Source organism: Squalius cephalus, assembly GCF_949319135.1.
Source record: "Squalius cephalus genome assembly, chromosome: 10".
Lineage (NCBI taxonomy): Eukaryota > Metazoa > Chordata > Actinopteri > Cypriniformes > Leuciscidae > Squalius > Squalius cephalus.
The window spans coordinates 1,691,371-1,704,161 of NC_137131.1; the positions used below are offsets into that span (position 1 = coordinate 1,691,371).

The window sequence follows — 12,791 nt, forward strand, 5'->3', positions numbered from 1 at the left end:
TTTAGGAATACAACCAGACCAGATTAAAATCTGTAGATATTTCCTCTGTGGAAGAATTATAACTGCGTTGAGAGAGTTAATAGGGTGAATTATGGTGAAATCGGACCAAGTCCACGTCAACGTGTCCAGATTAGTCGTGTGTTTGAGGTCTCACAGTGTAATCGGTCAGGAGTGAACAGATCAGCCTAATACACCCTATTAACCCCCAGCCTGTGAATCAAGCTTTCACTCGGCTGAATGAGGCTCGTCACACTGAGTGTGTGTGTGTGTGTGTGTTTCTCCTGAGACCTGCAGATCAAATCAAGAGCAATCTCAGATGCCTTCGACACACATCACACACCTGACAACAGTAGGGGTAATGACGCTCTTCCAGCTCTCCTCAATCAGGACACTCTCTGAGATGCAGAATGACTGTGTCGTTTACTGATAAAGTAAAGAGTTTGTGCTTAAAACAAGAAACAAGTTTTCCCTTCCAATTGCATTTATTTTTCTGACCCCACTGACTGTTTTTATTATTATTTTAATGATTTGATGATTTCTTTTTAGAAAAGAATAATATTTTCAGTTATTTTGCTTCTCCAATAAAACGTATTGATATACGAATCTTTAGATATTTGTGCTTGAAAACAAGATAAAAATACTGAGGAAGAACTTTTTGTTGCAGTCAGTAAAGCGAGAGATATTCTGCATTTTAAACCTTGATGTGTTCAAATTCTGCGTACAATCATAATATTCTGGGTCAAATTGGACCTGATTGGATTCAATACAATTAACCAAAAATCACATTGAAAAACAAACAAAAAGTCAGATAAAAACAGTAAACCTTTAATACTTCTCAAACATCCTTCTCTCTTGTTGTTCTCTCTTGCATGTGTTCATAATTTCTTTGCATGACAGGAAGGGCAAAAATGATGTCACACAAGTCTACGAAGTAGACTAATGAAACTAACAAAGTAACCAACTAACAAACTAATGAACGAACAAATAATTAACCAACGAACTAACTAACAAACAAACTAACGGACAAACCAATAAACTAACTAACGAACGAACGAACGAACAAACAAACAAACAAACAAATAAACAAACAAACAAACAAACAAACAAACAAACAAACAAATTAACTAACTAACGAACGAACAAACAAACAAACAAACGAACCAACAAACTAACTAACTAACTAACTAACTAACTAACTAACTAACTAACTAACAAACAAACTAACGGACAAACCAATAAACTAACTAACGAACGAACGAACAAACAAACAAATAAACTAACAAACTAACAAACAAACAAACAAACAAACAAACAAATTAACTAACTAACGAACGAACAAACAAACAAACGAACCAACTAACTAACTAACTAACTAACTAACTAACTAACTAACTAACTAACTAACTAACAAACTAACGAACAAAGCTAACGACTAACGAACAAACAAACAAAACTAACTAACTAACTAACCAATAAGGAACTAATTAACGAACAAACTAATGATCTAACTAACTAACTAACTAATAAGGAACTAATTAACGAACAAACTAATGATCTAACTAATGAACTAATGATCTAACTAAAGAACTAACTAAATAAATAACAAATTAACAAACAGACTAAATAGATGGGCATATATATATATATATATATATATATATATATATATATATATATATAGGCCTATGTATATTATTATTATTATTATTATTATGTGTGTGTGTGTGTGTGTGCGTGTGTGTGTGCCATCTAGCAATGCCAAGATCATAGGTTCGATTTCCAGCACAATTCTCTTGATAAAACTTGGCCAATAACAGTCTGTGCTGAAGATGATCTGCAGGGTCACGACCTTTTATACGTCACATCATCTCTCCAGTCATAATCTCATCGATCTCAGATCAAACCAGCACTGAGTCCATCGACATCTGAGAGCGACACTCGGGTCTGAGGAATTATATCAGTCTAATAACCTCTCAAACACACACACAAGTGGCTTTATAATGCAGCCAATAATATTTCTCAAATACAGCATGCCTAATTGACAAAAACAATGACACAATGCAAAAGTGAAAATGTGCTGTATATATATATATATCTATCATCATCATGCTCGTCCTCATAGGAGAAGCGCTGTGATGATAAACACACACAACCCGATGGGACTCGTTGTTAGCTGAGACGTTGTCATGGCAACACAAATCAGAAGAGATGAGAAGCAGAGCCATAAGAGGATAAACACACTCTATTGATGGAGTTTTGCAGCAGTTCCTCTGGTAATCAAGCTTTTCTTTTCTTTTTTTGGAGTGTTTGTTTCCCATCTTATATTTAATTATTAGTGATTTTGAGGCTTTCTCTCGTGGGGAGGAGAAGAAATAACCCATTGATTTCCCATGATCAATAATACATCCATCCATTAATCCATTAAACAAGAAAATATTATGACATAACCCATGCAAACTTTTAAAATGTACAATTTGCATAAATATGCACTGTAAAAAAAAAAGGAAGTTTAAGTCAATTCAACTTAAATTATTAAACTGACTTTAAAAAAATGAGTTGAGTCCATATAACATAAAAAATGTAAAATGGCTTAACTTATTTTGATGTTTAATGTAAAAACATGTTGTCATGGCTTATTGATCTTTTTTTTTTTTACAGTGTGCACAAATCGAATATTATATAGAAAGTGATAGTCACCTCACAAAATGAATATGCTTTTAAAATCTTTTAGGGCAAAATGTCCTATAAAACTGCAGGAATCTAAAAACACTGGATCTGTAGTTTGTCCATGCAAATACAACACAAGTCAATGGGCTTGAAAATGATGATGGAATCTTCATATTTGGGTGAACAATCACAAAAAAAAGTGATTAAAATGGTAAAGAACTAAAAGGTGAGCAGTCAAACCTCAGTCAATGTCAGCCTTAAACACCACATTACACAGTCAGAGGATTGAAGGTTGAAAAGACTAGAGAAAAATAAAAGACAAACCCAAAAAAAGGAAAGTGTTTTGTTGTCTTGCACCACTGAAGCGTCTGCATTTCTATTTCCAAGCGCTGAAGCTGATCCTCCATCTGCGACACTGAAGCTCCAGAAACAGATAATTCAGAACGCGGATAGAGAACTTTAAACAGGATTCACATGTTGTACATAAAGAATACATAAAGAGTATGTTTTACAAGGTTTCTCTGAATGTTCTCAAAATGCAGTTTCTAAAAATGTTTTTTCTTGATCATGTGAACGTTGAGGGAACATTCTTCAAACGTTACTTTTGAATGTTCTCGGAATGTTCTGAAACAAGTTACATTTAAAAAGTGTCAGATGAACGTCCAACTGTCACAGTTCAGGAAGGAAATACTCAGCGGCGACAGGAAACTGTATGGATATCGACATTTTTTTAAATATCTACTTTTGTGTTCAGCAATAAAAATAAAATTTCGGTAACACTTTATTTTATAGTGTCCTTGTTACATATGTTACATGTACTTACTATAGTAATAACAGTAAATTATGCATAATTACATACAACTAACCCTCAACCAAACCCTAACCCTATAGTAAGTGCATGCAGTTGCTTAATATTACTCAGTACTTAAATATATAATTACACTGTAACAATGACACCTTAAAATAAAGTGTAACCGAAATGTATTTAATGCATTAACTAACATTAATTAACAATGCGCAGTATATTTGTTACAATATGTATTAATCTTTGTTATTAGTTAATAAAAAATGCAACTTTTCATTGTTAGTTCATGTCAGCTCAGGTCCAATAATATGATATTATTAACTTTTGATTTTAAAAATGTATTAGTAAATGTTAAAATGAACATGAACTGATGAATCATTAATCAGTTGCTTTTTCATTGTTAGTTCGTGTTAACTAATTGCAGTTTACTAATATTAAAAAATGAAAGTGTATTAGTTGTGAGAAAAGCTCCGGCATCATGTTTGAAAGTTTTCGAATTAAAACATTCAGACGTGTGTGTGTGTGTGAGTGAGTGAGTGAGTGAGTGAGTGTGTTTGTGTGTGACTGAAGAACATCAATGCTTGAGATCAACAACAATAATCCAGCGCTGATTCAGTGAGTGTGTTAGTCATCAGATCACAGTATGTGTGTGTGTGTGTGTGTGTGAGAGTGTGTGTGTGTGTGTGTGTGTGTGTGTGTGTGTGTGTGTGAGTGTTTGTGTGTGTATGAGTGAAGAACATCAATGCTTGAGATCAACGACAATAATCCAGCGCTGATTCAGTGAGTGTGTGAGTCAGCAGATCACTGTGTGTGTGTGTGTGTGTGTGTGTGAGAGAGTGTGTGTGTGTGTGTGTGTGTGTGTGTGTGTGTGTGAGTGTGTGTGTGTGACAGAAGAACATCAATGCTTGAGATCAACGACAATAATCCAGCGCTGATTCAGTGAGTGTGTGAGTCAGCAGATCACTGTGTGTGTGTGTGAGTGTGTGTGTGTGACAGAAGAACATCAATGCTTGAGATCAACGACAATAATCCAGCGCTGATTCAGTGAGTGTGTGAGTCAGCAGATCACTGTGTGTGTGTGTGTGTGTGTGTGTGTGTGTGTGAGAGTGTGTGTGTGTGTGTGTGTGTGTGTGTGTGAGTGTGTGTGTGTGACAGAAGAACATCAATGCTTGAGATCAACGACAATAATCCAGCGCTGATTCAGTGAGAGTGTGAGTCAGCAGATCACTGTGTGTGTGTGTGTGTGTGTGTGTGTGTGTGTGTGTGTCTGAGTCAGCAGATCACAGCATGTGCTGGAGTGTGTGTGTGTGTGTGTGTGTGTGTGTGAATGAGTGAGAGAGTGAGTTTGTAACTTAATATGCTTTTTAGTCCTTGTTTGGGCAAAATGTCCTATAAAACATATGTAATGTTTCTAAATCCTTTTGATGAATTATTATTATTTTTTTTTTTGGGCAGTTTGGATGCAAATCATTGTGCAAAAGTTGTTCCATCAAACCACAATGATAAGCCTGTTTTATCTCCCTTTTAAAATCCTTCAGTAAGACAGGACACTTGTGATATATATGATCATATAAAACGCATCAGCAGTCTCTACTGTATACAGTGTAATAAGAATATCACGCCGCATCAACACTGATAATGCAACACAGCTAAAGCTCTCGAAGCGTGTCGCAGTTCTCATTATTCTTCAGTGATTAATGAGTGGAAAGCATGATTGAGCTTTTACAGTGTCAGAGCGAGGAGCTCGACCTCCACCGGAGCTTTGAACGGAGAACCTCGGAAAATCTGACACACCGTTCCCGGAAGAAACTCAAGATACAATGTATCAGTTTGTTGCTGAAAAAGTTGAATTTGACACTTTTTATCAGTGTTGCAGTAATTCAGATATCACACACACACACAAAAGCATTCACAGTCATTATATGATAAGAATTTAATTAAAATCTTTATTTCATTACATGTGTTACATTCAATATCCAATGTATCTTTTGGACACATAAATGATGATGGCATAAATACAAACAATCGCTCATCCGTTGTGCCGTCCCTAATCAATAGTATAAGATGAGTGAGCAGAACTTCACACCCGCATATTTACATAGAAAGTCAAACTTTATACAAAGTCCATGCCGTCAATATTTACACACGGAGAGAGCGACGCCCTCGAGCGACCGGAGCGCCGGAAGCGGGACATTTCAGTTCATCCTCACGAAAGAAACGTGGCGTTAATAAGGAGAGCTTCAGAGCGCAAAACGAGATGTGTAATTCTCTTCCAGAACTTGTATTAAGAATAACTCGAGATCAAAACTGTGTTGTGTTTGGGTGACGCCTCATTACTCTATGACACGAGAGGACATCACCGCATATAAAGGCATTATTAGAATCAAAACAGAAACAAATCAACCCGGGTGAGGATGGAAACAGGAATATGTGATATCTAAAAGTGCTTTCTACAATATGAAAGGAGATCTAAATGCTAAAGGTGAACGTCAAATTGGTTTTGATTTCAATTCAGCTTTTGATTTGAAGATAAAAACGCTGAGTAAATGAAACCTGGCCAATGGGGAAGTGGGAAGAAATGTGTCACAATATGTGAAAAACACAAAGTAAAAGAAATAAATAAATAAATGATAAGCCCTTATAATGTTTTTCGACTGAAATGCATTATGGGTCGAAGTAATGTCGCATCTATAGCCAATAAGGAGGACAAGTCCGGTGAAAATCAGTAGTTTGTTTGCTTTTGGCAATTCATGGCATCAACATGACAAGTGACCGAAAATCTGTTTCTCAGTCATTCCTGTTAAAGCACCACTGGATTAAAAAAGTAATTACGACTTCTCTGACTTCTGGTATCAGAATTGTGATATAAAGTCAGAACTGTGAAAAAATAGTCCGAATTTTGAGATATAAGCACGAGATTATGAGGAAAAAATAGTCAGAATTGTGAGATATAAACTCAGAATTGTGAAAAAAATAGTCAGAATTGTGAGATATAAACTCAGAATTGTGAAAAAAATAGTCAGAATTGTGAGATATAAACTTGAAAGTCGAAATTATGAGGACAAAAAGAGTCAGAATTGTGATATAAAGTCAGAATTGCGAAAAATAATCAGAATTGTGAGATATAATCTCAAAATTATGAGGAAAAAAAGTCAAATTTGTCAGTTAACTTTTTTAATATCTTGCAATTCTGACTTTTCTCACAATTGCAAGTTTACATCTAACAATTCTGACTTTACAACTCACAATTACGAGAAAAAAGTCAGAATAGCGAGATTTAAACGTGCAATTGCAAGTTATAAAGTCTGAATGGCAAGATATGAAGAGTTGAGTTTGAGTTGATTCAAAGTCTGACCTGTCAGCTGACCTTTTTATATCTCAAGGCTCTGATTTTTTCTCGCAGTTGTGATTTTATATCCCTCAATTCAGATTTTTTTGACAGAATTGTGAGATATAAACTCGCGATTCTGAAAAAAAAAAAAAAAAAAAAAAAGGATTATGAGACACAAAGTCGCAATTACCTTTTTTATTGTTATTCTGTGGCGTGCATTCCCTCCTCATCGCCTGCAGACTGAAACTCTTTCAGCGCTGAGGTGAGCTCCTGTACTACTGTACATGATGAAGAGGAAGAGGAAGATACTGGCATCACATCAGATTAGTGTTCATTTCAATAGTGCTTCTAGAAGAAACGGCTTCACGTGAGGACGTTTACTGTCGCAGTTCTTCAAATCATGAACACGATCAAATAAAACGTCATTCATTGTGAAGTACAGTAACGGCTGAGTCTCATGAAACCGCTCGGCGAGTCAGATTTCACTCCACAAAATAAATCACTGAAGAAAAATAAAGCCTGTTTTTAGGATCATTAAGTTTCTTTTTTACATTGATATTAATTGACATTCTCATCGACTCAATGCAAAAAAGTCTCTTGCATTACTGTAATGTGCAAAGAATAATAATGTACTATTTAAAGCATTTATAAATCATGGTGGTATTTGTTGTTCTGCTTTTTAATTACGCCAATTTAAATGAAATAAAATAATTGTACTACAGTATTTTTATGGTGTTACGGTAATGAGTATCACATTTGAGAACAATGAAAATTGTTATTTATAAGTTTTATTTATGAAATTCATTCTTAAATAAATTTATTATAAACAAAAAAATACATTTAATGCAAATTTTGGAGGGGAAATGAGCTCAAATGTTATGAAAAGAATGTCCCAAAAGTTGTAATAAAAAACAGGCTTATTTTCTTTATGCAAAATATAGAAATATATATTTTGCATATATACATCAAATTTATTTTGGGGGTGAAATGTAAGTTTGACAGGTTTCTGTGAGATTCACAGGAGAAATAAAGTGTCCGTGTGGAGATACGGAACAATAGTCGTGTGTCAGGTGGGCACTGATCGTGTAGAGGTCAAGCTGAGCAAGTGTTTGGCCAATCAACATTAAACGCGTACTTCCCCCAGACCAGCAGCTCGAGTGCAGATTAATGACTCCAGCTCCGTCTGCGAGAGTGTTTATGGGTTGAGGCTCGTCTCGCCGACCTCCAGGAACAGCGAGGTGTAAAACTCGGGCTCAAGCTGTTTGTTACGATAACGGTTCACGATTTCTGCAATCTTCTGTTTCCGCCGCACGTGTGGCGGACTGTAGGAGTCGCTCTCCAGACGCTTCCTCCGACACGCGTTTATTACAGTCTGACGCACCAGGAATCCTGGAGAGGGGGAGAGAATGACAAACAATCATGAGTACACACACACACACACACACACTCCAAACTCACTCATACGCTCGCACACTCGCACACTCACTCACTCGCTTGCACACACACACTCACTCACTCACTCACTCACTCACTCACTCACTCACTCACTCACTCACACACTCACACACTCACACACTCACACACTCACACACTCACTCGCACACTCACTCGCTTGCACACACACTCGCTCACTCGCTCGCTCGCTCACTCACTCACTTGCAAACACACTCACTCACTCGCACGCTCACACACTCACTCGCTTGCACACACACTCGCTCGCTCGCTCGCTCACTCACTCACTCACTCACTCACTCACTCACTCACTCACTTGCAAACACACTCACTCACTCGCACGCTCACACAATCACTCGCACACTCACTCGCTTGCACACACACACTCACTCACTCACTCACTCACTTGCAAACACACTCACTCACTCGCACGCTCACACACTCACTCGCACACTCACTCGCTTGCACACACACTCGCTCACTCACTCATTCGCTCGCTCACTTGCTCGCTCCCTCACTCACTCGCACACTCACTCACTCGCACACTCACTCACTCGCACACTCACTCACTCGCACACTCACTCACTCGCACACTCACTCACTCACTCAATCGCTCGCACACTCACTCACTCAATCGCTCGCTCGCTCGCACACTCACTCACTCGCACACTCACTCAATCGCTCGCTGGCTCGCTTGCACACTCACTCACTCAACTCACTCAATCGCTTGAAAACACACTCACTCACTCGCACACTCACTCGCTTGCACACACACTCACTCACTCGCTCGCTCGCTCCCTCACTCACTCACTCAATCGCTCGCTCGCACACTCACTCACTCACCTGCACACTCACTCGCACACTCACTCGCACACTCACTCGCACACTCACTCGCACACTCACTCGCACTCACTCGCACACTCACTCGCACACTCACTCGCACACTCACTCGCACACTCACTCGCACACTCACTCGCACACTCACTCGCACACTCACTCGCACACTCACTCGCACACTCACTCGCACACTCACTCGAACACTCACTCACTCACTCACTCGCACACTCACTCACTCACTCGCACACTCACTCACTCACTCGCACACTCACTCACTCACTCGCACACTCTCTCACTCGCACACTCACTCACTCGCACTCACACACTCACTCAACTCACTCAATCGCTAGCTAAATCGCTCGCACACTCACTCACTTGAAAACACACACTCACTCGCACACTCACTCGCTTGCACACACACTCGCTCACTCGCACACTCGCTCGCTCGCTCCCTCACTCACTCACTCGCACACTCACTCACTCGCACACTCACTCGCACACTCACTCGCTCACTCACTCGCTCACTCACTCGCTCACTCACTCACCTCACTCACTCACCTCACTCACTCACTCACACTCACTCACTCACTCACACACTCACTCGCACACTCACTCGCACACTCACTCGCACACTCACTCGCACACTCACTCGCACACTCACTCACTCGCACACTCACTCACTCGCACACTCACTCGCTCACTCACTCGCTCACTCACTCAACTCACTCAATCGCTCGCTCGCACACTCACTCACTCACTCACTCACTCACTCACTCGCACACTCACTCACTCGCACACTCACTCACTCGCACACTCACTCACTCGCACACTCACTCACTCACTCACTCGCACACTCACTCACTCGCACTCACTCACTCGCACACTCACTCACTCAATCGCTCGCTTGCACGCACACTCACTCACTCACTCACTCACTCACTCAATCGCACTCACTCACTCACTCACTCACTCACTCACTCACTCACTCACTCACTCACTCACTCAATCGCTCGCTCAATCGCTCGCACACTCAATCGCTCGCACACTCAATCGCTCGCACACTCACTCACTCGCACACTCACTCGCACACTCACTCACTCAACTCACTCACTCAATCGCTCGCTCGCACACTCACTCACTCACTCACTCACTCGCACACTCACTCGCACACTCACTCACTCGCACTCACTCACTCGCACTCACTCACTCGCACACTCACTCACTCAATCGCTCACTCACTCGCACACTCACTCACTCGCACTCACTCACTCGCACTCACTCACTCGCACACTCACTCACTCACTCACTCACTCACTCGCACACTCACTCACTCGCACTCACTCACTCGCACTCACTCACTCGCACACTCACTCACTCACTCACTCACTCGCACACTCACTCACTCGCACTCACTCACTCGCACTCACTCACTCGCACACTCACTCACTCAATCGCTCGCTTGCACGCACGCACACTCACTCACTCACTCAATCGCTCGCTCAATCGCTCGCACACTCAATCGCTCGCACACTCACTTGCACACTCACTCACTCACTCGTTCACTCACTCACTCGCACACTCGCTCGCACACTCGCTCGCTCAATCGCTCGCTCAATCGCTTGCACACTCAATCGTTCGCACACTCACTCGTTCACTCACTCACTCGCACACTCACTCACTCGCACACTCACTCGCTCACTCACTCGCACACTCACTCGCACACTCACTCGCACACTCACTCGCACACTCACTCACTCGCACACTCACTCGCACACTCACTCGCACACTCACTCGCACACTCACTCGCGCACTCGCTCACACTCACTCGCACACACACTCACTCACTCGCTCACTCACTCACTCGCACACACTCACTCGCACACACTCACTCGCACACACTCACTCGCACACACTCACTCGCACACACTCACTCGCACACACTCACTCGCACACACTCACTCGCACACACTCACTCGCACACACACACACTTGCTCCTTTACACACATCCACACTCACTCAAATTCTCTCACAAACTCACTCTCTGTCTCACACACACACACCCTCTCACTCACTCACTCACTCACTCACTCACTCACTCACTCACTCACTCACTCACTCACTCACTCACTCACTCACTCACTCACTCACTCGCACCAACACACTCACACTCGCACATACCCAGTGATCTCCTGCTAACCACCATGTTGTCCACTAGAGGAATGACCATGTTGAATTTGCCCATAGCACCATGTAGTTTGATCCGAAACAGGCCGGTCTTCAGCGGATGGATGAAAACGATGGGAACGTCCTTCTCTGAAGAGCTGGACCTGAGTGAGACCAGGCGAGGGCGAATGAGATCATGTCAGGGACTGAACTCAGTCTCACTAACGGGTTATTACCTGGAAGCGCTGCTGTTGACGGCCGTCTCCACTCCGGTGCTCGTCTCCGCCAGTAACTCCGACACAGGGAAGTTTTCTGACACAAAAGAACACAAGTTTTCATTTTTCATTTTATTTTGGAAACACTTTAAATATGAACAATAAGGTTCATTAGTTAACATTAATTAACTACCTTAGATAACATGAACTATGAATGAGCAATACTGCAGCATTTATTAATCTAAGCTAATATTCATTTCAACATACTAATACATTATTAAAATCAAAGGTTGTGTTTGTTAACATTAGTTAATGCACTGTGAACTAACATGAACTGTATTTTTATTAACTAACATTAACAAAGATTAATAAATACTGAACCAAATGTATTGTTCATGTTTAGTGCATACATTAACTAGTGGTTAACTAATGAACCTTATTTTAAAGTGTGACCTTTATTTTTTTGTTTTTAAAAGAACAGAAAGTAAAACTACATTGAAAAAAACTGGTGTAGGTTTACTTCGAAACAATTTTCACTCAGAAATAACAAGTAAACTTCACAAATGGAAACAAATTTTGAATTTGAAAAACTAATAATCTTTGTTTTATTCACAACTTAGAATTTTTCTAAAATTCTACACACACTCCAAACTCACTCATACGCTCGCACACTCACTCACTCAACTCACGCACTCGCTTGCACACACACACTCACTCACTCGCTTGCACACACACACTCACTCGCTTGCACACACACTCACTCACTCGCACACACGCTCACTCCCTCACTCGCACACTCACTCACTCGCTTGCACACACACTCACTCACTGTAGCAATTTATTAATTTCTCATAGACAGGCCACACACACATCCTCTGTGCCTTGTGTGTTTACAATTATAACACATATTTAACATATATACATGATTTATAGGTTTATTTATCACTGTTGATGTAATTGACACCTTAAATTAAAATTAGGGCTGTGAAAAGATTAATCGCGATTAATCGCATCCAAAATAAAAGTTTGTGTTTAAATAATATAGATGTGTGTGTACTGTGTATAATTAAATTTGTATATATAAATACACACACATGCATGTATATATTTAAGAAAAACTGTGTTATATATAAAAAAATTATACTTATATATAATATAAATTATATATAAATATATACAGTATATGTATGCAAATATTTCTTAAATATATACATGCATGTGTGTGTATTTATATATACAAAATAATTATACCAAGTACACACACATATATTATGTAAACACAAACTTTTATTTTGGATGCGATTAATCGTGATTAATCTT

The 12,791-nt window shown here is 40.0% G+C and overlaps 2 protein-coding genes across 5 annotated transcripts in view; one reads left to right on the forward strand and one right to left on the reverse strand.

Annotated features, from left to right (window-relative positions):
• kif5ab (kinesin family member 5A, b) overlaps window positions 1-12,791 on the forward strand; it is a 581,587-nt gene that overhangs the window by 254,164 nt on the left and 314,632 nt on the right. The gene's annotated exons all lie outside the window — the stretch shown is intronic.
• The window catches only part of ralgapb (Ral GTPase activating protein non-catalytic subunit beta), a 64,021-nt gene continuing 57,389 nt past the window's right edge, over window positions 6,160-12,791 (reverse strand). For all 4 annotated transcript variants that reach the window (XM_079883639.1, XM_079883637.1, XM_079883640.1 and 1 more), the window contains exons 28-30: window positions 11,493-11,568; window positions 11,272-11,420; window positions 6,160-8,192 (exon numbers count right to left, since the gene is read on the reverse strand). In XM_079883639.1, the coding sequence (XP_079739765.1) occupies window positions 7,999-8,192; window positions 11,272-11,420; window positions 11,493-11,568 (419 nt within the window). In that variant the 3' untranslated portion in view covers window positions 6,160-7,998. The remainder of the gene's footprint in view (window positions 8,193-11,271; window positions 11,421-11,492; window positions 11,569-12,791) is intronic.